A 25719-nucleotide genomic window follows, 5' to 3' on the forward strand; every position below is an offset into this window, starting at 1 on the left:
TTTCATCTGAGTTGCAAATGTAATAACACTTGTGTGATCCAACCAGCCAGCACAGTTTAGCAACTTTTAACACTTAGCTAAGGAATTTTAAAGTGATACCTACCAAACTACAAACTTGTTGCAGCTCAGCAAAACAAGCCTCAGCCTACATAGTACTAATGTTGCTGCTGCTACTGCTGTTAAGGCTCCTGAGTATCCTGCGGTCACATAAGGCCTTTTAAATTCAGGGGATGAGTGAGCATCTGTAGGGAGCAGAACAAAGAGGGTAGGGCAACAGATGACTATCCCCACAGACTCAGCTTCCTGGAATGTTGTACACTCCTCCCTGTACCCTTGGTTAAGGGTTGGGGCACCTGTTGTGTCCTCCCTTCTTCATTGCCATGGCATGTAATTTTGCAATTGAAAATCTATAGTCTGAAATCTGGATATGTCTATAGTTAGGAGGCACTGGGAAGGAAATCCTTTCTGGGAAAGGAAAAAAAAGTCAGCAAAAATACAGGGGGCCAAAACCCTTCTGAGAACAGCTAATGAAAAAAATACGGACTTTGTTCTTAACTCTGTGTGTGTTTATTAGGTCAATGTTTTTTTACTTTTTTCACACACAATGAAAAGGTCCTCAGTCAGTCAGATATCAAAGAATATAATTATTTCTATCCCAAAGTAATTTGGTCTTCTAAAATTAATCCAAGCCACTTGAAAATTTGTGTTCTTGACCACGCAGGCATGGTTTGAATGTAGTCATCAATGGGAGATTGAGGACACCTTGGGCCCTGAGACAAACTGTCCATGAAAGGTAAACAACTTAACAGAAGCTGCATCATCTATGGCTCCCCAAAGAAATTGTCTCCTCCCGAATCAAAAGTGCCTCGCTGTGACCTTCATTTACTGGTGAAGTCCACCACAGAAGGGTGCCACCACACTGTCTCCTCATAGCGACCTCTCCATCTGCACGGAATCCTGGCTGCTCAGACTAGTGAGCAGCTCACACGCAGTGATGCTGAGCAACTCACTCCTCCTCCCCACAACACCGCAGCACTTCCGTGTGTTTTCTGCCCTCCACACTTTCCTGCTGGTGTGATAGTGCTGTGACTTCTGGTATGAGGGAGGGAGCAATGTGATGAATCTAAATGTTGCTTCCCACTCCAGCCAGGAACGTGTTTGGAACCTATGGAGGGACAAAGTATCCTCAGACATATTGTGCATGCACAGCTGCTCTGCAATCTGCCATCTCCCTGGCTCTTGACACCCCAGACACTGATGTGACATGCTTCCAGGTAAATTTGGGTTGGCAGGCAACTCATTTTTTGCCACACAGGCACTGACAGTAGCACCCAGGCACGACATAGGCTGAGAGCCAGAGCACTGTGCGACACACCATGCAGAGGTGCTCTCCTTAAGTGATGCTGCCTTCCTGTTATTCATCAGAGGTGAAGCAGGTACTGGCTCTAGACAAGGCTGCTTGTGCCAGCTTTCTAGAGCAGGAGTATTGCAAGGTAGCGTTTGGGTGCTAGCTGGATAGGCTGGCTGTTTTCCCATAGAAGGGAACAAAGAGGTTTTGAAGAGTTGTTCACCGTGTAAGTGTTGTGCTGTAGTTCATGTTTTTACAGTATGTGCTTTGCAGCTGTGCAGTCCATGGTCTGCTGCCAGAGTAGCACTATCTCAGGTCAGTATGTTGTCCAGATTGCCAGGGGCACTGGAGGGGCTGGCTGGTGCCTCAATTTCCCCACAATATATAAATGAGGTCAGTCACTTCTGCTGTCATGCAGTTAGAAAATCAGGAATCTGGCTTCAGAGGCTTGTGAGACTTTGTATATACAGTTTGGGCACAGTCAGGAAGAATGCATTTCATCTATTTTGCCTGCAACTTGCCTTGGTCCCAGAAAGGATTGGCTTCCATAATGAGCGTATTAAAACTAAATCTTGGTCTTTATGGCACAGGTTTTTTTTCTGCTTTGGAACTGAAAAGGCAATCAAGATTTTGTTGATTTGGTTTTGAAATAGGGAATAGAGTAACAGCTTTAACTTTTGTATGCTGTTGGAGGTTAGTAGTTTGTAACATCTGACAGTTAACTGTGTGCTTAACAAGAGCAGCACAGAAGGCCAGCAATGAGCAACTAGGAGCAGGGATCAGCAGACATCCAGCTGTACAGAGGTGATAAGTAAAGAGAAACCTGCTTGGGTTTGGGTTTGCTCAAACTGCAGTGAGACATGTTCAAGGAAACCTAATAGGCAAAGTTACTCAAAGCTGTTGAGAACGGGGCCTGCTGATGAGTAAGGTGAACATTTGATAAATTCTGATGTTAATTGTCCAGATCTATGGCATGTTCATTTTAATAAAGAACTTCACTGGGGGAAAAAGAAAATAGAACCAAAACCTAAGTGGAGGAAAAATTGTAATCTGTGCTTCTTTTATTAATTCTTTAGAAGAAAACAAGTCTTGGCATGCTTGAGTACATTGGAAGGCTTTCAAGGGTTGTCACTGTTAGCCACATCAGTGGATGAAGACAGGAATTTTTGTTTGCATTTGACACTAATGGAAAAAATGGGTTCTTAATGTTCAAATCTGTTTGGGTTTAGATTTTTCTTATTTTCATTTTACCACATGTACTTATTGTCCCTACATGGTGAATGGTCTTAGCTTTAGTTTATTGTTTTGTTTGGGTTTTTTGGGGTTTTGTTTGTCACCTTCCCCTAGGGTAGCAGGGTCATCTAGTTATGGTCCTTTCAAACTTGAGGAGCACACTGGCTCTGTTAGGCTAGTATTGGGAACACATAAAAGCTGTAATTCTGGGAGCAGTCAGAAGAATACACACTGTAGTAATAGAACTTGTTTCTTAAATTAGTGATATCAGCAGGGATCCAGAGTGCAGAGAAATTAATGGGCGATATGAGCAGGACAGCCTTGAGATTCTGCTCTCTTTGAATTGCATTCTAGAAACATAATTATGTCACTTGAAGAACTGAGTAATTAACAGGAAACTTCATTCTGGACCAATATCCCAACTGTGACAGAGGCCAGTAAATAAAGAGGGTAAGAACAATAGTTGATAATCTCATCAAAGTGATCCTTTATGGTTTAGTGCTTTGTGGGCTGGAGACTCATTGAGTCAGAGGGGATGTCTTTGAACTAGGGAGCCACAAATGGATTTTTCTTCTTTGTGTTTAGCAGTTGCTTTCTCCAGGCAAAACATTTTTCATGTTTTAGGATTTTGCTTTAGCATTACAAATCATGGAAGGTTGAGGAATAGGTGAGTGGGAGTGGTAGATGGACAAATGAGTGATGGACATGTATACTACGTGGACTGTATCCCTGTCATAGTGGAGAATTTCATTAATATGTGGTTAGCTGTCCTTAGTGTGTGCCTGTGTTATAAAATGCTGCAGGAAAACAAACATGAAGTGGAGCAAAATGGCAACCAGCAAGGAGAGTGGACTGAATACCCTTCACTGTAGCTGCAGAGAGATTAAGATAATGTATGTGGAACAGAGGGAATGGCAAGTCATTTAGAAGAAGAGATAAAAAGGAATGATAAGTCTTCAGGGCCGGAGAGACATTCTTATATAAAATATCTGAGTTGAAAGATGCTGTGAAACAATGACTTCACCATTGTATTTTTAGACCCTGTCACTTTTTCAGACTTACCTTCCTGGAGTCACTGTGATTAAGGCAGAAAAAAATGCCAGAGTCAATGAGAAAAAAGGTTGCCAGAGTTCACAGAGATCTCTCCTAGCCCTTCATCTTGAAGGACTTTCTTCTGTCTCTATGTGAGTAATGATGTGTGTATTTGGCCATAAAGAGCACAGGCAAATTCTCCATATTGTAATTATGTTAACTTCATAGACCCAGTGGGTCTTGTACTACAAATAGGAGGACTGCAGGCATAGCCAACAGAAATGAGGCAGGGATTGAAAAGTCATGACGACTGATTATTAGAGTCATGAAGTTCTACCAAAAAACCAGAAATGTCATCATACCCTTATAAAAGGAAAACATACACATGAAAGAAGGAGTATCCACTCAGAATCAATCCACTCAAGCCTTTGAAAACATGGGGCACACATGAGCATGGCTGGCATAGCCGTTTTTGTTGTGCATTTGGCATATGTTATTAATTTGCATCCAGTTAGAAGCAATTACCTTAATGGAAAGATAATGCTTTTTATATATCACCAGGATGTCTGGGATTTAGTGTGAAGCAAATACTAGAGACAGAAAAAAAAAAAAAAAAAAAGGGTGAATAGGAAGCAAACTCTAAAGATACTAGGAGAGAAAATAAAGCATCTTCAGTTTATTGCTGAAAAAGCCCTATGCAAATTGCCACTGATACAGTATGCTGAGAATCAGGTATAGCCTGCTTCTGGAAAAACACACGTTTCCTTCTGGTCTAAGGTGAACACTTAGGCATAATGTTCCTCATGCTTCAGACTATATAAGACAAATTCTGCCCTAAGGTCATGAAATTGACCCAGAAGGTCATATATTTGTAAGATGGTTCTCAGTATATCGAATGCCTGAATACAACCTCAGAAGTGAGACGATATAGTCAACGTGGCCTTAACATCTATACGCGGAGGCCTAAAGACCGACAGCTCCCTGTGCAGTGGCATTGCCGAAACATCAGGGGGGAAAAAAAAAAAAAGCTTTCTGCATTCTCCCCACGGCCAGAGGGGAAGAAGCCGGGGAAAGCTGTTCGGGGGAGCCGAGGGCCTGGGGGATTCTGAGCGAGGCAGGGGGGAGGGAGGGGGGCAGAGACGGAGGCGGGGACAGGCGCGGGAAGGCGGCCGGGACCCCGGGGCGGTGCTGGCGAGCGGCGAAAGGGGCGGAGGCGCAGGCCCGGCCCCCGGCCGCCGAGCCCGCCCCTGCTCCCAACCAGGTCGGACCGCGCCGCATAAAGGCCGCGGCGCGGGCGGCGCTGGGTCACAGCAGCGGGGCTGGTGATAGCGCTAGCGGCAGCATGTCTGGTCGGGGTAAGGGCGGCAAGGGGCTCGGCAAGGGCGGCGCCAAGCGCCACCGCAAGGTGCTGCGCGACAACATCCAGGGCATCACCAAGCCGGCCATCCGCCGCCTGGCTCGGCGCGGCGGCGTCAAGCGCATCTCGGGGCTCATCTACGAGGAGACGCGCGGCGTGCTCAAGGTGTTCCTGGAGAACGTGATCCGCGACGCCGTCACCTACACGGAGCACGCCAAGAGGAAGACGGTCACGGCCATGGACGTGGTCTACGCCCTCAAGCGCCAGGGTCGCACGCTCTACGGCTTCGGTGGTTAAAGCTCTTTCCTCTTACCGTACCACTGCGACAAAAACCCAAAGGCTCTTCTAAGAGCCACCCACATTTTCATTTAAAAGAGCTGTGTTGCTGTGTTTTTAGTGGTCATTCTTGGCTTGATCTTTAGTGTTCCTTTAACGTTAAAGCTTGCTTTCCTCCTGCTTCAGGCCTGTTGGGCTGCTGTCCTCCAGCCGCCTTTAGGTGAGTAGAGAAACCCAACAAAACCTGTCCAGGCCAAGAGTAAAATACGCTTTCCTTTAAAAAGATAAGCGATCCTTAAGTTGTCTATGACAAGACATCGCGCTATATTCTTTTTCTCATTCCCGCTCGTGTCTGAAAGGGGGGACTGGGCAATTAGCTCCAGGGACTATAGCAACGCTGCAGAGGAGGCTCTTCACTCTGCCGGGCGGCAGTGGCGGCCGCGGGAGCGCGGGCCCGTGTCCAAGAAGGGTTAAGCGCCCGCGCGATTTCCAAAAGAGCGCGCGGGCCACGATTGGCTCCGGGACATCCCGCGCCCGGCGGAGCCCGCGCTCCCCTTCCTCCCGCGCTCGTCCCCGAACAGCACAGGGAACAGAGTGCTCCGACCGATCCCGGCCCGGGAGTAAAACGCAGACAGCCCGGCCGCGCCTGAGCGCTCCGGCAGAACCGGCCAGGGCTGGGTACACGAAAGACACTCCAAACCACACACGCACCCAAGGACAAACGCAGGCGCCCTTCCCTTCCCTTCTCTTCCCTTCTTCCCCCCGGCGCCCCCTCCGCAGCATTTCAAGCTCTTTCTCGAGGTTGTGGGTGGCTCTGAAAAGAGCCTTTGGGTTTCGCCTCTGGGCTCGGGACGCTTCCCTCGCCTGGTTTACTTGCTCTTGGCTTTGTGGCTCTCAGTCTTCTTGGGCAGCAGCACGGCCTGGATGTTGGGCAGCACACCGCCCTGCGCGATCGTCACCTTGCCCAGCAGCTTGTTGAGCTCCTCGTCGTTGCGGATGGCGAGCTGCAGGTGGCGGGGGATGATGCGCGTCTTCTTGTTGTCGCGGGCCGCGTTGCCCGCCAGCTCCAGGATCTCGGCCGTCAGGTACTCCAGCACGGCCGCCAGGTACACCGGGGCGCCGGCGCCCACGCGCTCCGCGTAGTTGCCCTTGCGCAGCAGCCGGTGCACGCGGCCCACGGGGAACTGCAGCCCGGCCCGCGACGAGCGCGACTTGGCCTTGGCGCGCGCCTTCCCGCCCTGCTTGCCCCGGCCGGACATCGCTGCTGACGCTGCTCCGCGAACAAAGCCCCGCTGCCACCGAAACGCAGCAGGTGAGTGACAGCCGCCCTGAGGCCTCCGCCTTTATATCCCCTCCCTTCGCGCGGCCGCCGCCTCCTGATAGGCCGAGGCGCCTGTCGGGGCGCGCGCAGCCCAATGGCACAGCGAATCTCACGCTGACCAATCGCGAGGGGGCAGCGGCCAAAGGCTCCTCCCGCCCTCTCCGCGCGGCCAATCACGACCCGCGGCGGGCGGGCCTCGGCTCGCGGCCCCGCCTACGAGAACGGGCGCTCCCGCCGCCGCCGCCGCCGCTCGGACCGGCGGGGTCGCGCTGCCCCGTCCCGCAGTGTTTGCTCTCTCCCGTGCTTCATTATACTTTCAAAGCCGCCGGGCTGCACAGCGTCGTCGTGGGAGGCCCGAATCGAGGAAATGGAGAGAAAGATAGTGTGGTTCTGTCAGCGAGCGGGAAAAGGGGGAAGGATGGGACAGGCGTAGAATGCAAAGGCAGGAATTCCCCCCCTACATTTTTAGCGGGTCCTTATTTAAACAGGGGCTCTGCGCTTGAAACATAAAATGCATCTAAACTTTCAGGTACAAGCTTTGATTCCTAGACAGATCCCTTGGTTTCACAAGTGCCTAGTACATTTTGCATTTCCATGTATTATCAACAAGAAAGAAAAGGTCTGAACGGTTTGCATTCTTGGGCTAAAAATAGTTTTTTTACTATTCCGTTTTAATTTTTTCTTTCAAGTAGAATTTTCCAACTACTATTTTTCCCGGTTATATTTTGCATATTACTGTGATAGTTTAAGGTATCTGAATACAAATACAAATATTTTCCAGGGAACTTTCGTGCGTGTTAGATCTGCTCAAATATATCCACTAAAAGAAAAACAGAACATTTTACATTTTAATGATAACAAACTGACTTAATAAAGTAAAATGTAGTTATAGGTTTACATGCTGTAAAAAAAGTTTTAAGCCTTACATGGTTTAATAGCCAAGTTAAATTCTGTCAGGTAATAACAATATTGAGTCTTAGCGGTCCCGCAAATAGTAATAGCATACGTTATGACTTCTTACAGGAACATAAAGTATTCAGTAACAAAAAGACTGAAAAGGTAGGCGGTGTCTGACAAGGGCGGGAATTTTAAAATTTGAATCCACCAATGAAACTCAGCACTCACCCGTCTGCCTATCAGAGACGGCACCGGGGCTATAAATACTCCCCGAATACAGACGCGCTCTTACTGTTGCTGTTGGTGCTTGCTTGATTGCTTTCTTTCCGAACGATGGCGCGTACGAAGCAGACGGCGCGTAAGTCGACGGGCGGCAAGGCGCCCCGCAAGCAGCTGGCCACCAAGGCGGCCCGCAAGAGCGCGCCGGCCACGGGCGGCGTCAAGAAGCCGCACCGCTACCGGCCCGGCACGGTGGCGCTGCGCGAGATCCGGCGCTACCAGAAGTCCACGGAGCTGCTGATCCGCAAGCTGCCCTTCCAGCGCCTGGTGCGCGAGATCGCGCAGGACTTCAAGACCGACCTGCGCTTCCAGAGCTCGGCCGTGATGGCGCTGCAGGAGGCCAGCGAGGCCTACCTGGTGGGGCTCTTCGAGGACACCAACCTGTGCGCCATCCACGCCAAGCGCGTCACTATCATGCCCAAGGACATCCAGCTGGCCCGCCGCATCCGCGGCGAGCGTGCATAAGCCTTCTCCAAACATCCCCATCTATATTTAAAAAGCATTTAAACCAACCCAAAGGCTCTTTTAAGAGCCACTCCATACACAATAAAAGGAGCTGCAACACTGAGGTTTGCATTCGGGTGTGTAGGCCTATAGAGATAATAAGTAGAAAAAAAAAAAAGCACTGAATATATGCAATCAGAGTAAAGGGAGACGGTTCCTCACTGTGTACTTTAAGGATGGAGTACAAAATGAAGAGACGTTTGATTTTTTTTCCGATGCTGGGATGTGTATGATGTTTTCAAAGTTCGGAAAACTTAGGGTCATAATGGTGTTAGAAAGGGCGAAATTTTCACGCGGGGAAAATACCCAGCGTGAAACAAAGGGGAATTTATAGCCTTTGTAGTCTCCCCGCGGCCCCTCCGTCTCCTTTATTCACACTGTCTCTGTCTTTCTCTCCATTTCCTCGATTCGAGCCTCCCACGACGACGCTGTGCAGCCCGGCGGCTTTGAAAGTATAATGAAGCACGGGAGAGAGCAAACACTGCGGGACGGGGCAGCGCGACCCCGCCGGTCCGAGCGGCGGCGGCGGCGGCGGCGGCGGGAGCGCCCGTTCTCGTAGGCGGGGCCGCGAGCCGAGGCCCGCCCGCCGCGGGTCGTGATTGGCCGCGCGGAGAGGGCGGGCGGAGCCTTTGGCCGCTGCCCCCTCGCGATTGGTCAGCGTGAGATTCGCTGTGCCATTGGGCTGCGCGCGCCCCGACAGGCGCCTCGGCCTATCAGGAGGCGGCGGCCGCGCGAAGGGAGGGGATATAAAGGCGGAGGCCTCAGGGCGGCTGTCACTCACCTGCTGCGTTTCGGTGGCAGCGGGGCTTTGTTCGCGGAGCAGCGTCAGCAGCGATGTCCGGCCGGGGCAAGCAGGGCGGGAAGGCGCGCGCCAAGGCCAAGTCGCGCTCGTCGCGGGCCGGGCTGCAGTTCCCCGTGGGCCGCGTGCACCGGCTGCTGCGCAAGGGCAACTATGCGGAGCGCGTGGGCGCCGGCGCCCCGGTGTACCTGGCGGCCGTGCTGGAGTACCTGACGGCCGAGATCCTGGAGCTGGCGGGCAACGCGGCCCGCGACAACAAGAAGACGCGCATCATCCCCCGCCACCTGCAGCTCGCCATCCGCAACGACGAGGAGCTCAACAAGCTGCTGGGCAAGGTGACGATCGCGCAGGGCGGCGTGCTGCCCAACATCCAGGCCGTGCTGCTGCCCAAGAAGACTGAGAGCCACAAAGCCAAGAGCAAGTAAACCAGGCGAGGGAAGCGTCCCGAGCCCAGAGGCGAAACCCAAAGGCTCTTTTCAGAGCCACCCACAACCTCGAGAAAGAGCTTGAAATGCTGCGGAGGGGGCGCCGGGGGGAAGAAGGGAAGAGAAGGGAAGGGAAGGGCGCCTGCGTTTGTCCTTGGGTGCGTGTGTGGTTTGGAGTGTCTTTCGTGTACCCAGCCCTGGCCGGTTCTGCCGGAGCGCTCAGGCGCGGCCGGGCTGTCTGCGTTTTACTCCCGGGCCGGGATCGGTCGGAGCACTCTGTTCCCTGTGCTGTTCGGGGACGAGCGCGGGAGGAAGGGGAGCGCGGGCTCCGCCGGGCGCGGGATGTCCCGGAGCCAATCGTGGCCCGCGCGCTCTTTTGGAAATCGCGCGGGCGCTTAACCCTTCTTGGACACGGGCCCGCGCTCCCGCGGCCGCCACTGCCGCCCGGCAGAGTGAAGAGCCTCCTCTGCAGCGTTGCTATAGTCCCTGGAGCTAATTGCCCAGTCCCCCCTTTCAGACACGAGCGGGAATGAGAAAAAGAATATAGCGCGATGTCTTGTCATAGACAACTTAAGGATCGCTTATCTTTTTAAAGGAAAGCGTATTTTACTCTTGGCCTGGACAGGTTTTGTTGGGTTTCTCTACTCACCTAAAGGCGGCTGGAGGACAGCAGCCCAACAGGCCTGAAGCAGGAGGAAAGCAAGCTTTAACGTTAAAGGAACACTAAAGATCAAGCCAAGAATGACCACTAAAAACACAGCAACACAGCTCTTTTAAATGAAAATGTGGGTGGCTCTTAGAAGAGCCTTTGGGTTTTTGTCGCAGTGGTACGGTAAGAGGAAAGAGCTTTAACCACCGAAGCCGTAGAGCGTGCGACCCTGGCGCTTGAGGGCGTAGACCACGTCCATGGCCGTGACCGTCTTCCTCTTGGCGTGCTCCGTGTAGGTGACGGCGTCGCGGATCACGTTCTCCAGGAACACCTTGAGCACGCCGCGCGTCTCCTCGTAGATGAGCCCCGAGATGCGCTTGACGCCGCCGCGCCGAGCCAGGCGGCGGATGGCCGGCTTGGTGATGCCCTGGATGTTGTCGCGCAGCACCTTGCGGTGGCGCTTGGCGCCGCCCTTGCCGAGCCCCTTGCCGCCCTTACCCCGACCAGACATGCTGCCGCTAGCGCTATCACCAGCCCCGCTGCTGTGACCCAACGCCGCCCGCGCCGCGGCCTTTATGCGGCGCGGTCCGACCTGGTTGGGAGCAGGGGCGGGCTCGGCGGCCGGGGGCCGGGCCTGCGCCTCCGCCCCTTTCGCCGCTCGCCAGCACCGCCCCGGGGTCCCGGCCGCCTTCCCGCGCCTGTCCCCGCCTCCGTCTCTGCCCCCCTCCCTCCCCCCTGCCTCGCTCAGAATCCCCCAGGCCCTCGGCTCCCCCGAACAGCTTTCCCCGGCTTCTTCCCCTCCGGGAGGCGACAGCCCCAGACTTGCCTATGAAGTTTTGAGCACGTCCCCGGGGTCGACTCTCTCTGGGCTCGGTGTGACCAGCCTCTGGTGCCTCGGAGGCTCGCCGCGCACTGCGCCCTTGCGCCGGGGTTCGGCCGGTATTGCGGACTCCGGGAATCCTTAGAGTGTATTAGCGCTGCGCTCTCCCCGTACCGTGTTCCCGAAAAGCGTTAGGGGCTGCTTTCCTTGACTTTGCCTTTTTGTCTCCTGCCACCTGCTGGGCATCATGTAATTTCCTTCAAACATTGTCATATTACATTTTTTGCCAAGTGACATGAAAGATAGGAGCATATATTTGTCTTCCTGTTGCTGTTGCTCTTTCAGATTTACAACGAATACTTTCAACGTTATTGTGTTTTACCTGCAGCACAGCATACTTTTTTTTTTTTTTTCACCTCCCACATTTGGGCAAAAATAAACTATCTCTTGGGAGCACTAATTTTTTCCAAGAATGGGTGCAAATATAATGATTTGATTTCGTTTTATTTTCCTTTGTGAGTAGCACTAAATCGTCTAAATTGCTTGCTCTTCTGATGCTGTGTAGTGTATACTGGGAACTTATATGACAGTACTTTATAAAGAAACTTAACCACATACACCTTACAGTGAAAATAACTGTCAGAAAATGTATGTCCACTTTCTTATTCTTTCTTTTTTAGATACGGGTTTTGGGCCTACATATGCTCTGGAACCCTTTTAAGCAGAATCTCATGGGAATATATATATCTATCTTACAAAACAATTAATAACTTAGTAATTGATAATGCCACAGGCTAACTATGGCAATTATGGTGTTAGGTAATTGTGAAAATTCTGAAATAATTTCTTAAGATTTTTCTTAATTTATTTCCCGTGTTTAAATTTTCCTAGATGTAGTTCTTTTGGGGGGGTGTTATGTTTTTCTGAGGGGGCTGGTGTTGTTTGGTCTTTTGCTTAGTTGGGTTTTGGCTTGGTTTGGGTTTTTTATTTCAGAAAATCAGCATGAAAATATTTTTTCATGTGGATGAAATTTTAATTTGTATGTTACAAACACTAGGCTGAATTCTTTATATTTCATCAGTGAGGACCAGTGTTGAACATATGAAATGGGAGTTTGTCAGCTGTAAACTGAATCTCAAAATTACTCTCAGCTGCAGCAAACAGCAGAAATTGCTATGAAATGGCTGCCCTGGCCTTTATATGCCCCTAAACGTTTACAGATACGTAAAGCCTTGGAAAGCAAGGTTTCACACTCATTGAGTTTGTATTTAGCACTTTTTTGAATAATATTTTCACTGACTTGTGAGTCATCTGGTCATCTTCCCCCTTTTTATCTACTTCAGTGCATGCTGAAGAATCCACCTAATAATCTCCTCTTATGTGCAAGGGTTAAAATCTTCACAAAACAGCAAAGCAGCAGGGACACACTTTTCCCAAAGTTTTGGCTGTTTACTCAAAATTCCAAGGGCCGAAGACTGGGTGAAAGTTCTCTTGGAATCTTTGCTTCATTCATCTGCAATTTGCATCATTAAGTTAAAAATAAATCGTTTGTAAATTTTAGGTTAAGAGATTTTAATACATCAGTATTAAGACAAGAGGAGCACCAAAAAATTAAAGGAGGGATGTAAGCCTCTTTCTTTTAGAAAAAACAATTGATATTTTCAGTTAGTATAACAAAAACTGAAAAGAAAAAAGTCTTGTTATGTTTAAATGTTACAATGCAAGATATATTTTGTTCGAACTACAACACTGATGCAATAGGTTTCAAAACAGGCAGGCAGATATTCCCTTTAGTGTAGAAAGACCTGGAGTGTGTGCTCTAAAGAGTCTGGGATGTTACACAGTAATAGGAATTCAGCTAACTGGTATGTATCAAAGGAGTTGGGGAACTTCATGAGCTCATTTTGACATATGGAGGAAAAGAAGAAAACTCCACATGGGTTAGAAGTTTTGCAAACATCCTTGGTTTCCCTCACTACACTGTATCAAAACTTTATCTGCTTATGTCATATCTGGAGTTTCCAAAGTGCAGTAACTATTCATTGCTTGTAGACAAGAAGGCCTCATTCACATCCTGCCCTTACAATTCTGGAAAGAACTCTAACATGGTTCTTAGAAAATAACTGTAGATCATATCATTCTTCAATCAGCTTTGGGAATCTGTGACCTGGAAAATGGCTCTTTCTAGACCATACTTATTTCCAGATCTGCTCTGCTGACTAGGCATAAAATATCCCTTCTTATAATTCACATATTTTTGCCAGCTCCAGCAGGAGATTTAGGTCTAATGCTGTGTCAGAAACTCCTAGTGTTCCACCTGAGAGGGAAAAAAATTTACAGCTCATTTGTGCTTCTGTGTGCTGAGTAACAGGATTTCTGTCCTCTCAAGAGTGTTAATGGACAAAGGCAGAAAGATGGTGATATAGTTTCCATCTGTATTTGAATGGTGTGCATTTGAATTCATGTGGTTTAAAAATGGTTTCATTTCCTGATAATGAGGCATATTCTATTGCATGAGAAAAAAAGAAATAAAATTTATATATCTTTCAAATGTGGAATACAGACTTTTTTTACATTTTGAAGTGCATATCTCACCATGAGCCTTGGCCTATACCCAGAAATTATCAGATAAATAAAATAATATTTCTCTACTGCCAAGTCAAGAGCCTCACTGTTGTGGAAGTCACAACACTTGGTGAAGAATTTAGGTGCTGTTCATTTAGGCATGAGGTAATGGAAATACCAAATCAAAATTTATTATAGGACATTTTGACTTTACTAGTCATTTAGGAAAATAAATGTCAGTAGGCACAGAGAAAAATAATGGCAGCCTATGATTCCTTTAAGCAGAAGGAACAGAGATTCATTACTTATGTTACATTGGAACACCTGTGTAAGGAATCAGCTTTGAAATTTGGCATTAAAACAGAAAAAGAATCACTGCTACTACCTACCCTATTCATCTCAGGAACAGGAGCAAGGGTAGTTGCCCAGTTGCTGTAAGCAATCTGCATAAAGCTGAATTAATTTACAGCATGTGTGGGATTTTGATGCAGAACGTGAACCCACTAGATACTGGTTCTTTTTTTTTCTTCTATTAACTTTCTAAAAAATCTGGGTAGAATCTCTGTATAGGCCTGTGCTAATTCATAAATGTGTTAATTTCCTGGAAGGAACGCAACAACATTTTACTAAAATATTTCAGTATTTCTATTGACATTTCCTGGTTTTAAAAATTAGGGGAAGGTGAATGGAGCGATGATACCCAAACAACTTCTACGTGAAGAAATGATTGAGTATCAAAGCCTTGGGAAGCCTTCCTGCTGTATGTATGCAAATGCACCAACTTGCTGTGTTGAGCACATGTTCCCTCTTTTGGGTTATATTCTATAGTGCCTGAAAAAATAAATTTTAGTCTGCAGTGGCTGAGAAATTAAAACCCATTTACTGGATTACAATACAAGTACTCGGATGATTCTAGGATATTGTGCTTGAATATCCAGAAGCAAAACACAGCTGCAGAAAAAAAGAGAGGCAGATTGTCCCTGACTTGCATCAACACTCAGGCCTGCCCTTCCTGTCTTCTGCTTTATGCCCATATTTCTTTTGCTCTTCAATGAAGAGGGATTAATAATGGTTCATTTCCTATGAGCATCCACAGCCTGATACTACCAGTCTGTTGTTTCTTGATCTCTCATTGTTGATTGAGGTTATCTCCAATGCTCAGTAATACCCCATATGAAGGAATGATGGGCTTGAGAGTATAGGATCACATCTCTAAACACTTTCTAGTTTCTAAGTAAATCAGTATACAATCATGACAATGAAAACAAAGAAAAACACTAATGTTCAGTTTATAGTAATCTCACAATTTGTTTCTGCCATAAAGATGCAGGGAGAAATAAAATGGTTATGGAGTCCTTCAAAGATTGATAAAGATTACAACATTTCTTGTACAAGTCCAGAAAGCTGACAGAAAGCTGCCTCTAAATGTGAATAGCTTGACAAACAAGCCACTTATATACAAATATCAAGGGACTAGAGAACAACAAAATGTTAGTGCTAGTGCCTCTGGGAGGTTTTGAGCTCTCTATTCTTGTCTATGGAGTTACTACTACTAGTTTAGAAAAAAAAAAATCCTCAGTGTCAGTATTCTGATAGTGTATTCAGTAATGTCACTGAAGGCCTTAATCCTCCCCCACTATAGGAAATAAGTATCAGATTAAACAGGCATTAAATAGATTTTCCCATTTCTGAGTTTTATCAAGAAGTAATACAACATTCATCAGGGTCACACTGCAGTTTTTTAATGCTCATTATCGCAGCCAGATCATCCAAAACGTGCATTTACCTTCATCTTATATGTTTACTAAGGGAGACCTCACTAAGCTGTATTTTTTTCAACATTTACCTTCAAGAGGAGAAAAAAAAGGTATTTCAAATTACTAGAATAAATCTAGTATTTGCTCTGGTTGTAGCCGTTTCGATTTTCCACTTAAACACGGGTAATAAGAAAGGGATATGGCATTTCTCAAATGACTCAAGTCACTGTGCTTCTTTATTTTCACGCTCCCAAACAGCGAGGACTCTACGTTTTACCGACATTTCATTCACCCTTATACAGCTATTTTTAGCTCTGAATGTACCTGCTCAAAGGTTTTTAGGAGCTGATGATAGCCCGGATATGGACGGTACGGAACACAATACTATTGCAGCAGACAGTTAACGGCTTGGTATTTTAAAGAAATCAACATTGCATTGAAAACGAAGGGGAAAAAAAATAGAGAGAATTCATCCATTGTTTGTAATATTGAGCTGCCGCTTCCCGGGGCAGGAATCCTCTTGATAAGGTGTAGGTTCTTCTTTTGTGAAAATAGCAAAGTGGTGAATCACCAGACGGTGTTATCCGGGATAAAAACTTACACAATCAACATTCATTCATTGAAACCCAGAAATGAGTTTTGCGTTAAGTGTCCTGGCTACTCAATATACCCTCAAAAGACCGAATTTTCTGGTTTAACTCCCCGTAAAATTCAAAATTCAGTACACTCCAGATTCTATTTCCCAATCAATTTTATCTAATTACGAGGCAAAGACGATAATTACTGCACGTATTAACACTAAAAGCAGCTTTACTGTAATTGCAGTTATCCTGACTTCCGAATCTAACAAACGAAAGCTATTTCGTCAAGGTTACATTGAAAATGCACTGACAGGAACATCAGTCTTCGGAAGGGACACGTCGGTGCTTTGTTCCACTGAAATAGAGAAGCATAAAGAAAGTAACATCGCCTTTCACACACGCTGCTAAAGCACAAACGTCTCCCCAAAAGGCAGTAGCTGAGACACCGAGACTGCTGAAGAGAGACTAAGCAGGGTGATTTCGGAGGGAAGCGGCTCAGCCGAGGGAGCCAGCTCTGCATCAGCGTCTGGGACCATGGGACGAAACTGTGTTACTTCCTCGGATTTAATATCCATTTACTCTGAGACCAAGCGTTCAAATCACTCTGTTTTTCACCTCTTCTGTAGAGAACCTTCTATAGAACAAGATTTCGTGCCAGCTGTGCCCATTTAGCTTACAGTAAAATTTTAATTTACAATATAAACCGAAGGTTTCTCTCTGCCGAGGTCTCTGCGGCTTCACGCCGCTGACTTTCAGCGGTCGCATTTCCCTCATTTCTGCCCCTTCTAACGGGAAACTCCGCCAGCCTGTAGGGCAGACGCCCCCCTCCCCTCCCGGAAAGAAACGGGGTGCATCGCCGGTAAATTTCGTGAGGAAAAAGTCGGTTTTGGACCTTGAAGAAACACAACGGGCGCGGCGGCGGGCGGCGGAGCGGGGCTCGGCGCACCAATCAGCGCGCGCGGCGCCGCTATAAAAGGGGCGGCGGCGGCGGCGCTTCCATTGTTCGCCCGGATCGAGCAGGAGCCGACATGGCCGAGACCGCTCCCGTCGCCGCGCCCGATGTCGCAGCCGCCGCCCCGGCCCCGGCTAAAGCTCCCGCCGCCAAGAAGCCGAAGAAGGCGGCGAGCGGCTCCAAAGCCCGCAAGCCCGCGGGGCCCAGCGTCACCGAGCTGATCACCAAGGCCGTGTCCGCCTCCAAGGAGCGCAAGGGGCTCTCCCTCGCCGCGCTCAAGAAGGCGCTGGCCGCCGGCGGCTACGATGTGGAGAAAAGTAACAGCCGCATCAAGCTGGGCATCAAGAGCCTTGTCAGCAAGGGCATCCTGGTGCAGACCAAGGGCACCGGCGCCTCCGGCTCCTTCCGCCTCAGCAAGAAACCCGGAGAAGTGAAGGAAAAAGCTCCCAAGAAGAAAACAGCTACAGCCAAGCCCAAGAAGCCGGCGGCTAAGAAGCCCGCCAGCGCCGCCAAGAAGCCCAAGAAGCCGGTGACAGCGAAAAAGAGTCCTAAAAAAGCCAAGAAGCCGGCGGCCGCCGCAGCCAAGAAAGCAGCCAAGAGCCCCAAGAAGGCGACAAAGGCTGCCAAGCCCAAAAAGGCGGCGGCAGCAGCGAAGAGCCCGGCTAAGGCCAAAGCGGTGAAGCCCAAAGCAGCCAAGCCTAAGGCGGCCAAGCCGAAAGCAGCGAAGGCGAAGAAGGCAGCGCCCAAGAAAAAGTAAATGGTTTCGAAAAAAATCTTATCTGCTTTGCAGATAAACTCCAACGGCTCTTTTAAGAGCCACCCAAGTTTTCACAAAAAGAGCTGGAACTTTCTTAGATTCCTGTTCGTGTACGCGTATGCAATTTAAACCTTTTTTTTTTCCCTCGTCCATTGCTGTGGCTTTTAAGTGGACTCGATAATGTTTCTGCGCTGTTGTTCCCGGCTGCCGAGCAGCACCGCAGCAGCAGAACACACCGCGGCACAGCTCATTAAAAAAAAAAAAAAAAACAAACCAAAAAACCTGTGTGCTTCAGTGCAAATCCCTTCCCCTTGGCCGCAGGAGAGGGGTGCAAGCCCGAACTCCTCGGGGTAGCTGGGCGGCGCTCGGGGCGCCCCGGCTCTTGAGACGGGGGGGGGAGTGGGGATGCTGCGGCGCCCTGTAGTTTCTCTCCTCTCAGGAGGGAGGCGGAGAGCTGCTCAGGGAAGCGCTTCGGACCGCCCCCAGAGCCCGGCGGATTTCGAAAACCCCGCGCTCCGCAAAGATTGGCTGTCGCTCTTCGGCTTTTCTAGTGTCCAGCAGTTTTCGGGTTAAAAAGGCGCCCCACCTTTTTCTTTAAGTTCACTTGGCGGAAGAGGCCTACGAACTCCTTGGTACGTTTGTACCGCCTCCCCCAACCCCCCCCCCCCCCCCCCCCCCTCGGGCTTTTTCACTTCCAGTCCAGTTTTGTCCCCGCTTTGAAAACCGTAGGGCGAGCGGGGTCCGAGAAGTCCGAGGTTTCGAGCTGCCTTGGTGCTGCCCGCAGTCCTCCACCTCGGTGCTCAAACTCTCGCTCTTTGGAGCTGCCGCACTCAGTTCTTAGCCGAGTGTTCATTTTTGCACACTTGGAACAAAAAAAATGGTATTTTCTGTACACGTAACAACCTATAGCTCTGGTCACTGGCACTTCCCCCGTCTCGGTTTTAGGATGCAGGGCACACTTTTTTTACTGCGCATGCTCTATGAGCAAGCGGCTTATGTGAGTATGGGGCGATCACAGCGTGTGGACGGGGATTTACTGTGTTAATGAGCACAAAACTCAAGCAAAACTTGTCTCTCACTTTAGACTTTATAGTTCTTAGCTGAAGATAGCTGTTAAATATTGTAAAAAATTGTTCCACACGACAAGAAAGGAAGTGTGTCTGTGTGCAGATGATACTGAATGCACTGGCTATATTAGCTGTAGTGGTTATACTGTCCAGTATAGGAACAAAATTACCATCAAACCAAACATTGCTGTTAAACTTGTAGAGCTGAGTTGGGCAGCACAGCATAGATACCTACTGGGAAAAGAGGGTGCAGTGGCAAAGAGCAAGAGTGGCCTGGGAAAAGTCATACTGTGGGGATAAGTGTAATGACATCTTTATGCCAGCTGCACCACTGGCATATCAGTCAGTAACCCTAATTCATCGTTTCTCATCCTCCTTCCCCCTCAGAGTGTGCACTGCTAGCCCTGTGGCTGCCACCTCAGCTGTGGGAGAGCTGTGCAACGCTCCAGACTGATTCTTCCTCAGAAACAGCTTATGTTAAATTACTAAGTCACTGCTGTGGTGTCTGATCACTGTGTGTCCCTCACATGGACTTCAGCAGGCTTCTCTCCAGCTAATAAGCAGATTCTTGTTCCAGACATAAGAAAAGTTGATATCCTAAGAAAAACTCAGGGCATACTATTTTGTTATCATGGCTCAAGTTTCTAGCTAACCTACCAAACAGAGGTTCAAATGTGTGATTTATTATTGCAGTGAAAAGTGAACACATCTTGCTCCTCTATGACATAGTTTTTGGACATATGGTCATTAATTTATTTTGTCAAACAAGTTAAAGTGCCTCATGATACTGGGGAAAGAAAGAAAAGAAATGAGCTCTCCTTAATATCTTCTAAGGTGTGCTGTGTGCTGGTGTTTAGTGGCTGGGCATACTTTGACAAAAACCCAAAGGATACACTTTATGATTAAATGCTAGGCTGCCGCAAAATTAGAGGGAAGGTCAAAAAAAAACGGGGGGTTCAGTATTGCAATTAATTACAAGGAAGACTTGTTTGTAGGTCAGCTGTTTATTTCACATATGTACTTACTTAGCAGATGTCAATATCAAAAGTCTATGATGTTTCAATAATGGCAAATGAACCAATGAGTTAGATAAAGGCCTGCATATACCAGAATAGGCTTAGCAACCTGCCAAGAATTCTCTTTAAGTTACTACCCCACAGAATAATACACCACTTTGTACAGATGAACACTTTTTTTATGATGGGGTTACAGACTTTTCATCAGCATTAGTCACCACAAAGACCAATTGCCTGTCAGATTACCACAAAACCAGGTAACTTTCATGCATGTATTTCTTCCTGTCTTCATTCTCAGTTAGTGGGTTATGTTATTCCTGTACTTCTTGTGTATCTTTGTATCTTTTATGATAGTTGTTGTCAGGTGGAAGAGATTATTCTGCATGGCCTCAGCATGTCTTTGAAAAACATTAAAAAGTCTCCCTTAGGGGCTCAACTCTTAAAAACATCAAAGGTGGAATTTTATTGCAAGTGAAACCATTCCAGTAATTTATTAAGAAATCTTCTGCGTTTGATAGAGAAAATTGGAAGCTAGACTTCCATAAAAAGCAAACTATGTTAGTTCAGGCACAAAGATGTTTAAAATTTGTGCTGGAAACAGCGTTGATAAGACAGGGATGTTTTCATTATTGATGAGCAATGTTTAGACAGAGCCAAGGCCTTTTCTGCTTCTCACACTGCCTCACTGATGAGGAGTCTGGGACTGCACAAGGAGCTAGCAGGGGACATATCCAGGACAGCTGATCCAAACTGACCAAAGGGGTATTCCAGGCCATACAGTTTCATGCACAGCAGAAAAAGCTGGGGGGAAGAAGGGAGGGGAGTATTTGGGGTGATGACTTTTGTCTTCCCAAGTCACCATTACGCATGGCAGAGCCCTGCTCTCCTGGAAGTGGCTGGACACCTGCCTGCCCATGGGAAGCAATGAATGAATTCCTTGTTCTGCTTTGTGTGCATGGCTTTTGCTTCACCAGTTAAACTGTCTTTATCTCAAGCCACAAGTTTTTTTCACTTTTGTGATTCTCTCCCCCATCTGTGGGAATGAGTGAGGGAGCAGCTGCAGGGTGCTTAGTTGCTGGCTCTGGTTAAACCATGACAGCTGAATAAAATGGAGAAAAAGTCCTTCCTGTTATCCTGCGCTAAATAAATTGCAAAATATAAGTTATGTACATTTCAAGACTAAGTTTACAGCTTCTCAAAAGGAAGCAGCTGAGTGGTGAAACATTTATAATGTATGGGCAGGAAGCTGGAGACAGGCAGTGCGGAGTCTGGAAGAGTGCAACATAAATAGCATTAATACCAGACTTGTTCTCTGCTGCTTGCATGTTAGTACAGATTTGAACCTGCTTGAATTCATGTACAGAACCACTTTTCAGCTAGACACCCTTGACCTGGTAAGATTGCACAACAGAGTTTTTCTTCCACGAGTTTCTTATTTCATATCTAGATCACAAGGCACCCGGTGTACTGTTAGACATGAGGTTACCAAACACTTTTTTCTGTGGGAATTTGAGATCCCTCTTCTACAGAACATGCTGCCAAAGCATAATGAAGTCATCAGTGTGACTCCTCCTGGGATCCCCATTTACTCTCCATACTCAATTTTGGACAATTATTTCTAGATTTGGAGTTATGTTTCATTTTGATTTTCACTTTCCACACAGTGTTTTGTTGATCTCTTTGCACTTCCATTCCCATACAAGTTTTGTCCGTCAGTCCTGCAGGACTCCTGCTGAGGCTTCAGTGAAATCTCAGTGACTGCAGGATTCTTTTTCCAATGATTTCAGGAGTGGGCTGCAGAAAAATTGAAATGTAGAGAAATAATAATAGGACTATGGTTTACATCAAACATTGAAACTTGATCTAGTAAAAGAAGTCCCTACCTACAGCACAGAGGTGTGAGATGACAACCAAGGACCAAGGCAAGGGCTGAAGCTCACTGCCTATGGCCTGCACTGTACCTCCTATGTTATCTGTGCACATAGGGAGATGCATTGTTGACGTCAAGACAGAATGACATGGTTGAAAGAGGAGGTCCTGTGAAGATAAGATGGTCATGCTTTGGCTCTGAAGAACAGCACAAATGGAACAAAGTAATATGATCTGAATTCTGAAGGGCACATGGCCAAAAGATAACTTTTGCCTGATAAAGTCAGTTAGATATTAAATTGCATGCTGCTGCATATGCTAATAACCTTTATGAAGTATGTGCTACCACATATTTGACTATATTACTCAATTCTCCACCTGGATCATGCCATACATAAGAAGGAGAGGCAGATAAGTTTATGCTGTATGTAAGAAAAGTAGAAATTCTACCTAGTTGGAAGGGTGACAAAAAGACCTTGGAGACAGTCAACAGTGTACTCCCCTCTCCCTCCTCATGGATGGGCAGGCCTTCTTGGCAAGCTTCTTCACATTATTATTATTGTTGTCGTTGTTATTATTATTATTATTATTAATAATAATAATATCATCTGGGTTAACACAACATTGTTGTTCTTGTTGGAGCTCTACCACACTGCATTTAGCACTGGCAATTCCGAATTTGTTGTTCTGTTGCTTCAATAAACCACACTATTCTTCAGTCTGTGATTCCACAACTTCTTACTGAATGCAATCAGATCTATAGAGCTGAATTGTTAAACTGCACTGTTTGTGAATCTGCGCTCATGCTTCTTATTTGACACTACCAGGCTTACAGTGCTGAATCTGCTGAATTTGCTCCATCAGAAATTATCCCAGCTGCACCCAGCCCCTCTGATCTCTGAGGAACAGTTGGAAAGCAAGGATGTTCATCTTCTGCCATGTTTCTATACTCTTAATGCAACACAGAGGTTAGTCTACATGATCTTTGAATCTCTTCCAATGGAAATGATTAAATGGATATTAAATTACAGTTTAATTTTATCAAACAGACCTCACAGAGTAGATGATATTTGATGTACAATTTAGAATCACTTGTAAGCAAAGAAGCACAGGAACTCAGCTCAAAACTTGCTTCACTTTATTCGTTGTTTTTCTGTCGTGAGTTAAAAAACTAATGCTATGAACAAGCATGTATCTATTATTTTTTTTAAAAAATCCTTTTCCAAATGGTTTCTGATGTTTTGCAAAGCAAACAGCAAGAGACAGGGGAAAATATTATATGTAGTCACAGATCCTTGAGGAGAAGCAGCTCATTATGGAGCAGGATTATATTTTGAGGTTCTACCTTCATTTTATTCCATTGGGGAAAAAAACCCCAAAAAACAACAACAACAACAACAACAACAAACAAAACCAAAGAGGCAGAAAGAAAAGCTCAGCTTTGCAGAACTAGACAATTTATCACAAGCTGCTTAGGTATGTGATTTGCCCAGGATATTCTGATAGCCTCATGGCAGGCATCTGCAAGCGGTAATAACTCCCAGGGAAGACCTGTGATACAGAGTCCCTGAAGTTTGATGGAGCAGCCTGAAGAACTGGATTTTCCTGGCAGAATGGGTTTGAGGAGTTCTGAAGCAGGTAGTGCTAAACTGCCCTGTTGGTAACACCCTGGGGACTTGCCTGGGTACTCAGAGAGTGAAAAATCCTTCTGCAAGCATTACACCAAATGTATCCTTACCAGTGCAGGACATACCTACCTTTCTCCCAAAATCTCCTAGAAGTGACAGAAGAGATGCCTACAGAGTGCCCAGTTTCTCCTGCTAGCCTGACCTCCCGAAGCAGTCCAGTTACAGTCCCTGAAATTCCCTCCCTGAAAGGAACAAACTGGCCTCAGGAAAGAAAACACCATGACCTGAGCCGTGGCATCCTCACTGCATTCCAGAAGTATCTCCATAGCCCAGTCTAGAATACTAACAAGTTCCTTGTGGAACAGAGCCTTTGTTACAGGTTTGAAATTTTAGGATGTCTCTTGCAGAGTCTTGGTATTTGTGTAGCCTCATTTGGGTTTCCTTTGTGTCCATGCTGAAAAGATGGTGCATGAACATGTGTAACATAATATTTTAATTTGTCAGTGAGGGAGGGGCCACTGGAACATTGATTTCTCTGCTAACAGGTGCAACACCTCTATCTGTGGTCTATGTGAAGATAGATTGATTATTGTTTAATCTTTTATTGTACCCTCATGAAAGCATACATTACACAAAGCTGCCCAGCCAGCAGGAAAAAAACAACAATCAAGCAATCAAAAGACGTCCATGAGAGGGCAGCAAACGCTCAACACAGGAAACTTTATCCTTCCAGATAATCTTCAGGTCGAAAACGATCTACCGAATAATTTTTGCTAAATACTGCTTCTTGATTTCAAGAGCAAAATCTCAGAACATTTTCCTCTGCTGAAGAGAGAAAACTCAGAATTAATAAATACCCGAGAAATGCAAAACCACCCTTCTTTTTGGGCATTTAATTTTTAAATCTCTCTAAAAATAGCCACGCTCTTTTCTATGCCACCACAGCAGTGGAAAATACTGTAAAAATATTTGTCAAAAAATACTTTTACCTTAAAAAATGAAAGTGAAATGTGTAAAATCTCGATTAGCATACCTGTACTGCTAAACTCACCTTGCGATAACATTCAGAGAGGGCGGGAAATGAAGATGTGAAAAAAAATTAGGAAGGGTAGAATTTCTCACAAGCACGATTGGACAGAATTTGCTGCAAGATTATCCATATAAAAAAAAAAGTGCAGTAGATGTATAAACAGAGAAGCCACACAGGACAATCCATACAAGCAGGTGGAACTGAAATACATAAGACATACATCGTTGAACATAACAAATCAAAGCATAATTGAAGTGAATCAATAACGAGGGTGATTTTCTATGAATCAGCTTTTTCTTCTAAATGATCACAACATATCGAAGCTTTAAAAGCTACAGGAATCATTATAAAAAACAGACACGACGTCCTTGCTATCTGAAACACAAGGAAGGCACCGAGAAGCGAGAGGAGCACGGAACCCATTGTGCCTCGGGGAAGGGAAATCCACACAAATCCCGCAATTTTCTGCTCGCGGGCTGCGCGATAGAGAAAGCGGCAGGGAAAACTGGCGGGAGCCAGCCCCAAGCCCCGCCCCCTTTCCGCTGCAGTTCTCAACCAGGTCGGACCACACCGCATAAAGGCCGCGGCGCGGGCGGCGCCGATTTACAGCGGCAGCAGCAGCAATAGCGGCAGCAGCGGTCGTAGCGGCACCAGCAGCGTCAGTAGCAGCAGCAGCATGTCTGGTCGGGGTAAGGGCGGCAAGGGGCTCGGCAAGGGCGGCGCCAAGCGCCACCGCAAGGTGCTGCGCGACAACATCCAGGGCATCACCAAGCCGGCCATCCGCCGCCTGGCTCGGCGCGGCGGCGTCAAGCGCATCTCGGGGCTCATCTACGAGGAGACGCGCGGCGTGCTCAAGGTGTTCCTGGAGAACGTGATCCGCGACGCCGTCACCTACACGGAGCACGCCAAGAGGAAGACGGTCACGGCCATGGACGTGGTCTACGCCCTCAAGCGCCAGGGTCGCACCCTCTACGGCTTCGGTGGTTAAAACTTTTCGCTCTTTCCGGACCAGCACGGCAAAAACCCAAAGGCTCTTTTAAGGGCCACCTACATTTTCCTTTAGGAGAGCTGTTACATTTTTTAGTGTTTTAAGTAGGGACGCGACGCTCCGGTTTTAAATCTTGAACATAATACTATGCTTCGTGATTGCATAAGAATTGTCTAATACGTCGTTTTGCTGACAACAGAGAGATTGTTTCTGCCATGTAAGAGACGGGATTTTTTTGTTTTCCAAATTTGTTACAGAAAACACTTTAAATGCTCTGTAATCAAGCAAAAAGCTTAATTTTTAAACGTTCGCCGATTTAAACAATCAGAATTGTTGTTCCATATGTTGTACCTTAAACTTTGCGTTTACCTGAGTAGATAAATTTGGAACGAATTTATCGACTAGGTAAAAGGGGGGAAGTTGCTCTGAGATTGATTCCTTTGATATTTCAATCCCCCCCTTCATTTCCTTCTCCATGATTTATTTACTTTTAAATAAAAGACTAAATCCAATATGGTTTTCTAGAGATCATTTTGGGGAGGTGGTTGGGAGGAGGAAAGGGAAGGTCT

The 25719-nt window shown here is 47.0% G+C and overlaps 5 protein-coding genes across 5 annotated transcripts; 3 read left to right on the plus strand and 2 right to left on the minus strand.

The window, feature by feature from the left end:
• Positions 1–4267: 4267 nt before the first annotated feature.
• LOC125324920 (histone H2A type 2-C) lies at positions 4268–6538 on the minus strand. Its single transcript, XM_048301453.1, has one exon. It carries the CDS (start codon positions 6503–6505, stop codon positions 6116–6118), a length of 390 nt encoding a protein of 129 aa, XP_048157410.1. The 5' UTR covers positions 6506–6538; the 3' UTR covers positions 4268–6115.
• LOC125324627 lies at positions 4923–25662 on the plus strand. Its single transcript, XM_048300726.1, has 7 exons — positions 4923–5262; positions 5433–5466; positions 6145–6331; positions 6390–6558; positions 7787–8126; positions 8506–8517; positions 24835–25662. The coding sequence occupies exons 1-7, from the start codon at positions 4956–4958 to the stop codon at positions 25148–25150; spliced, it is 1365 nt and encodes a 454-aa protein (XP_048156683.1). The 5' UTR covers positions 4923–4955; the 3' UTR covers positions 25151–25662.
• Positions 9047–10623, plus strand: LOC125324921 (histone H2A type 2-C). The gene has a single exon (XM_048301454.1). It carries the CDS (start codon positions 9082–9084, stop codon positions 9469–9471), a length of 390 nt encoding a protein of 129 aa, XP_048157411.1. The 5' UTR covers positions 9047–9081; the 3' UTR covers positions 9472–10623.
• LOC125324928 (histone H4) lies at positions 10221–10666 on the minus strand. Its single transcript, XM_048301462.1, has one exon. The coding sequence runs from the start codon at positions 10629–10631 to the stop codon at positions 10320–10322; it is 312 nt and encodes a 103-aa protein (XP_048157419.1). The 5' UTR covers positions 10632–10666; the 3' UTR covers positions 10221–10319.
• On the plus strand, positions 16867–17608 carry LOC125324901 (histone H1.03). The gene has a single exon (XM_048301434.1). The coding sequence runs from the start codon at positions 16872–16874 to the stop codon at positions 17550–17552; it is 681 nt and encodes a 226-aa protein (XP_048157391.1). The 5' UTR covers positions 16867–16871; the 3' UTR covers positions 17553–17608.
• Positions 25663–25719: the final 57 nt, after the last annotated feature.

Source organism: Corvus hawaiiensis, chromosome 4 (genome assembly GCF_020740725.1).
Source record: "Corvus hawaiiensis isolate bCorHaw1 chromosome 4, bCorHaw1.pri.cur, whole genome shotgun sequence".
NCBI classification, from domain to species: domain Eukaryota; kingdom Metazoa; phylum Chordata; class Aves; order Passeriformes; family Corvidae; genus Corvus; species Corvus hawaiiensis.

Excerpts from the sequence above, each read along its gene's own strand:
- LOC125324901 (XM_048301434.1), top strand. The coding sequence starts at position 16,872 with ATGGCCGAGACCGCTCCCGTCGCCGCGCCCGATGTCGCAGCCGCCGCC.
- LOC125324928 (XM_048301462.1), bottom strand. The coding sequence starts at position 10,631 with ATGTCTGGTCGGGGTAAGGGCGGCAAGGGGCTCGGCAAGGGCGGCGCC.
- LOC125324627 (XM_048300726.1), top strand. The coding sequence starts at position 4,956 with ATGTCTGGTCGGGGTAAGGGCGGCAAGGGGCTCGGCAAGGGCGGCGCC. Across the intron at positions 5,263-5,432 it reads CACGCTCTACGGCTTCGGTG|GCCTGTTGGGCTGCTGTCCT; the intron begins GTTAAAGCTCTT and ends CTCCTGCTTCAG. Across the intron at positions 6,332-6,389 it reads TCCAGGATCTCGGCCGTCAG|TTGCCCTTGCGCAGCAGCCG; the intron begins GTACTCCAGCAC and ends CGCTCCGCGTAG.
- LOC125324921 (XM_048301454.1), top strand. The coding sequence starts at position 9,082 with ATGTCCGGCCGGGGCAAGCAGGGCGGGAAGGCGCGCGCCAAGGCCAAG.
- LOC125324920 (XM_048301453.1), bottom strand. The coding sequence starts at position 6,505 with ATGTCCGGCCGGGGCAAGCAGGGCGGGAAGGCGCGCGCCAAGGCCAAG.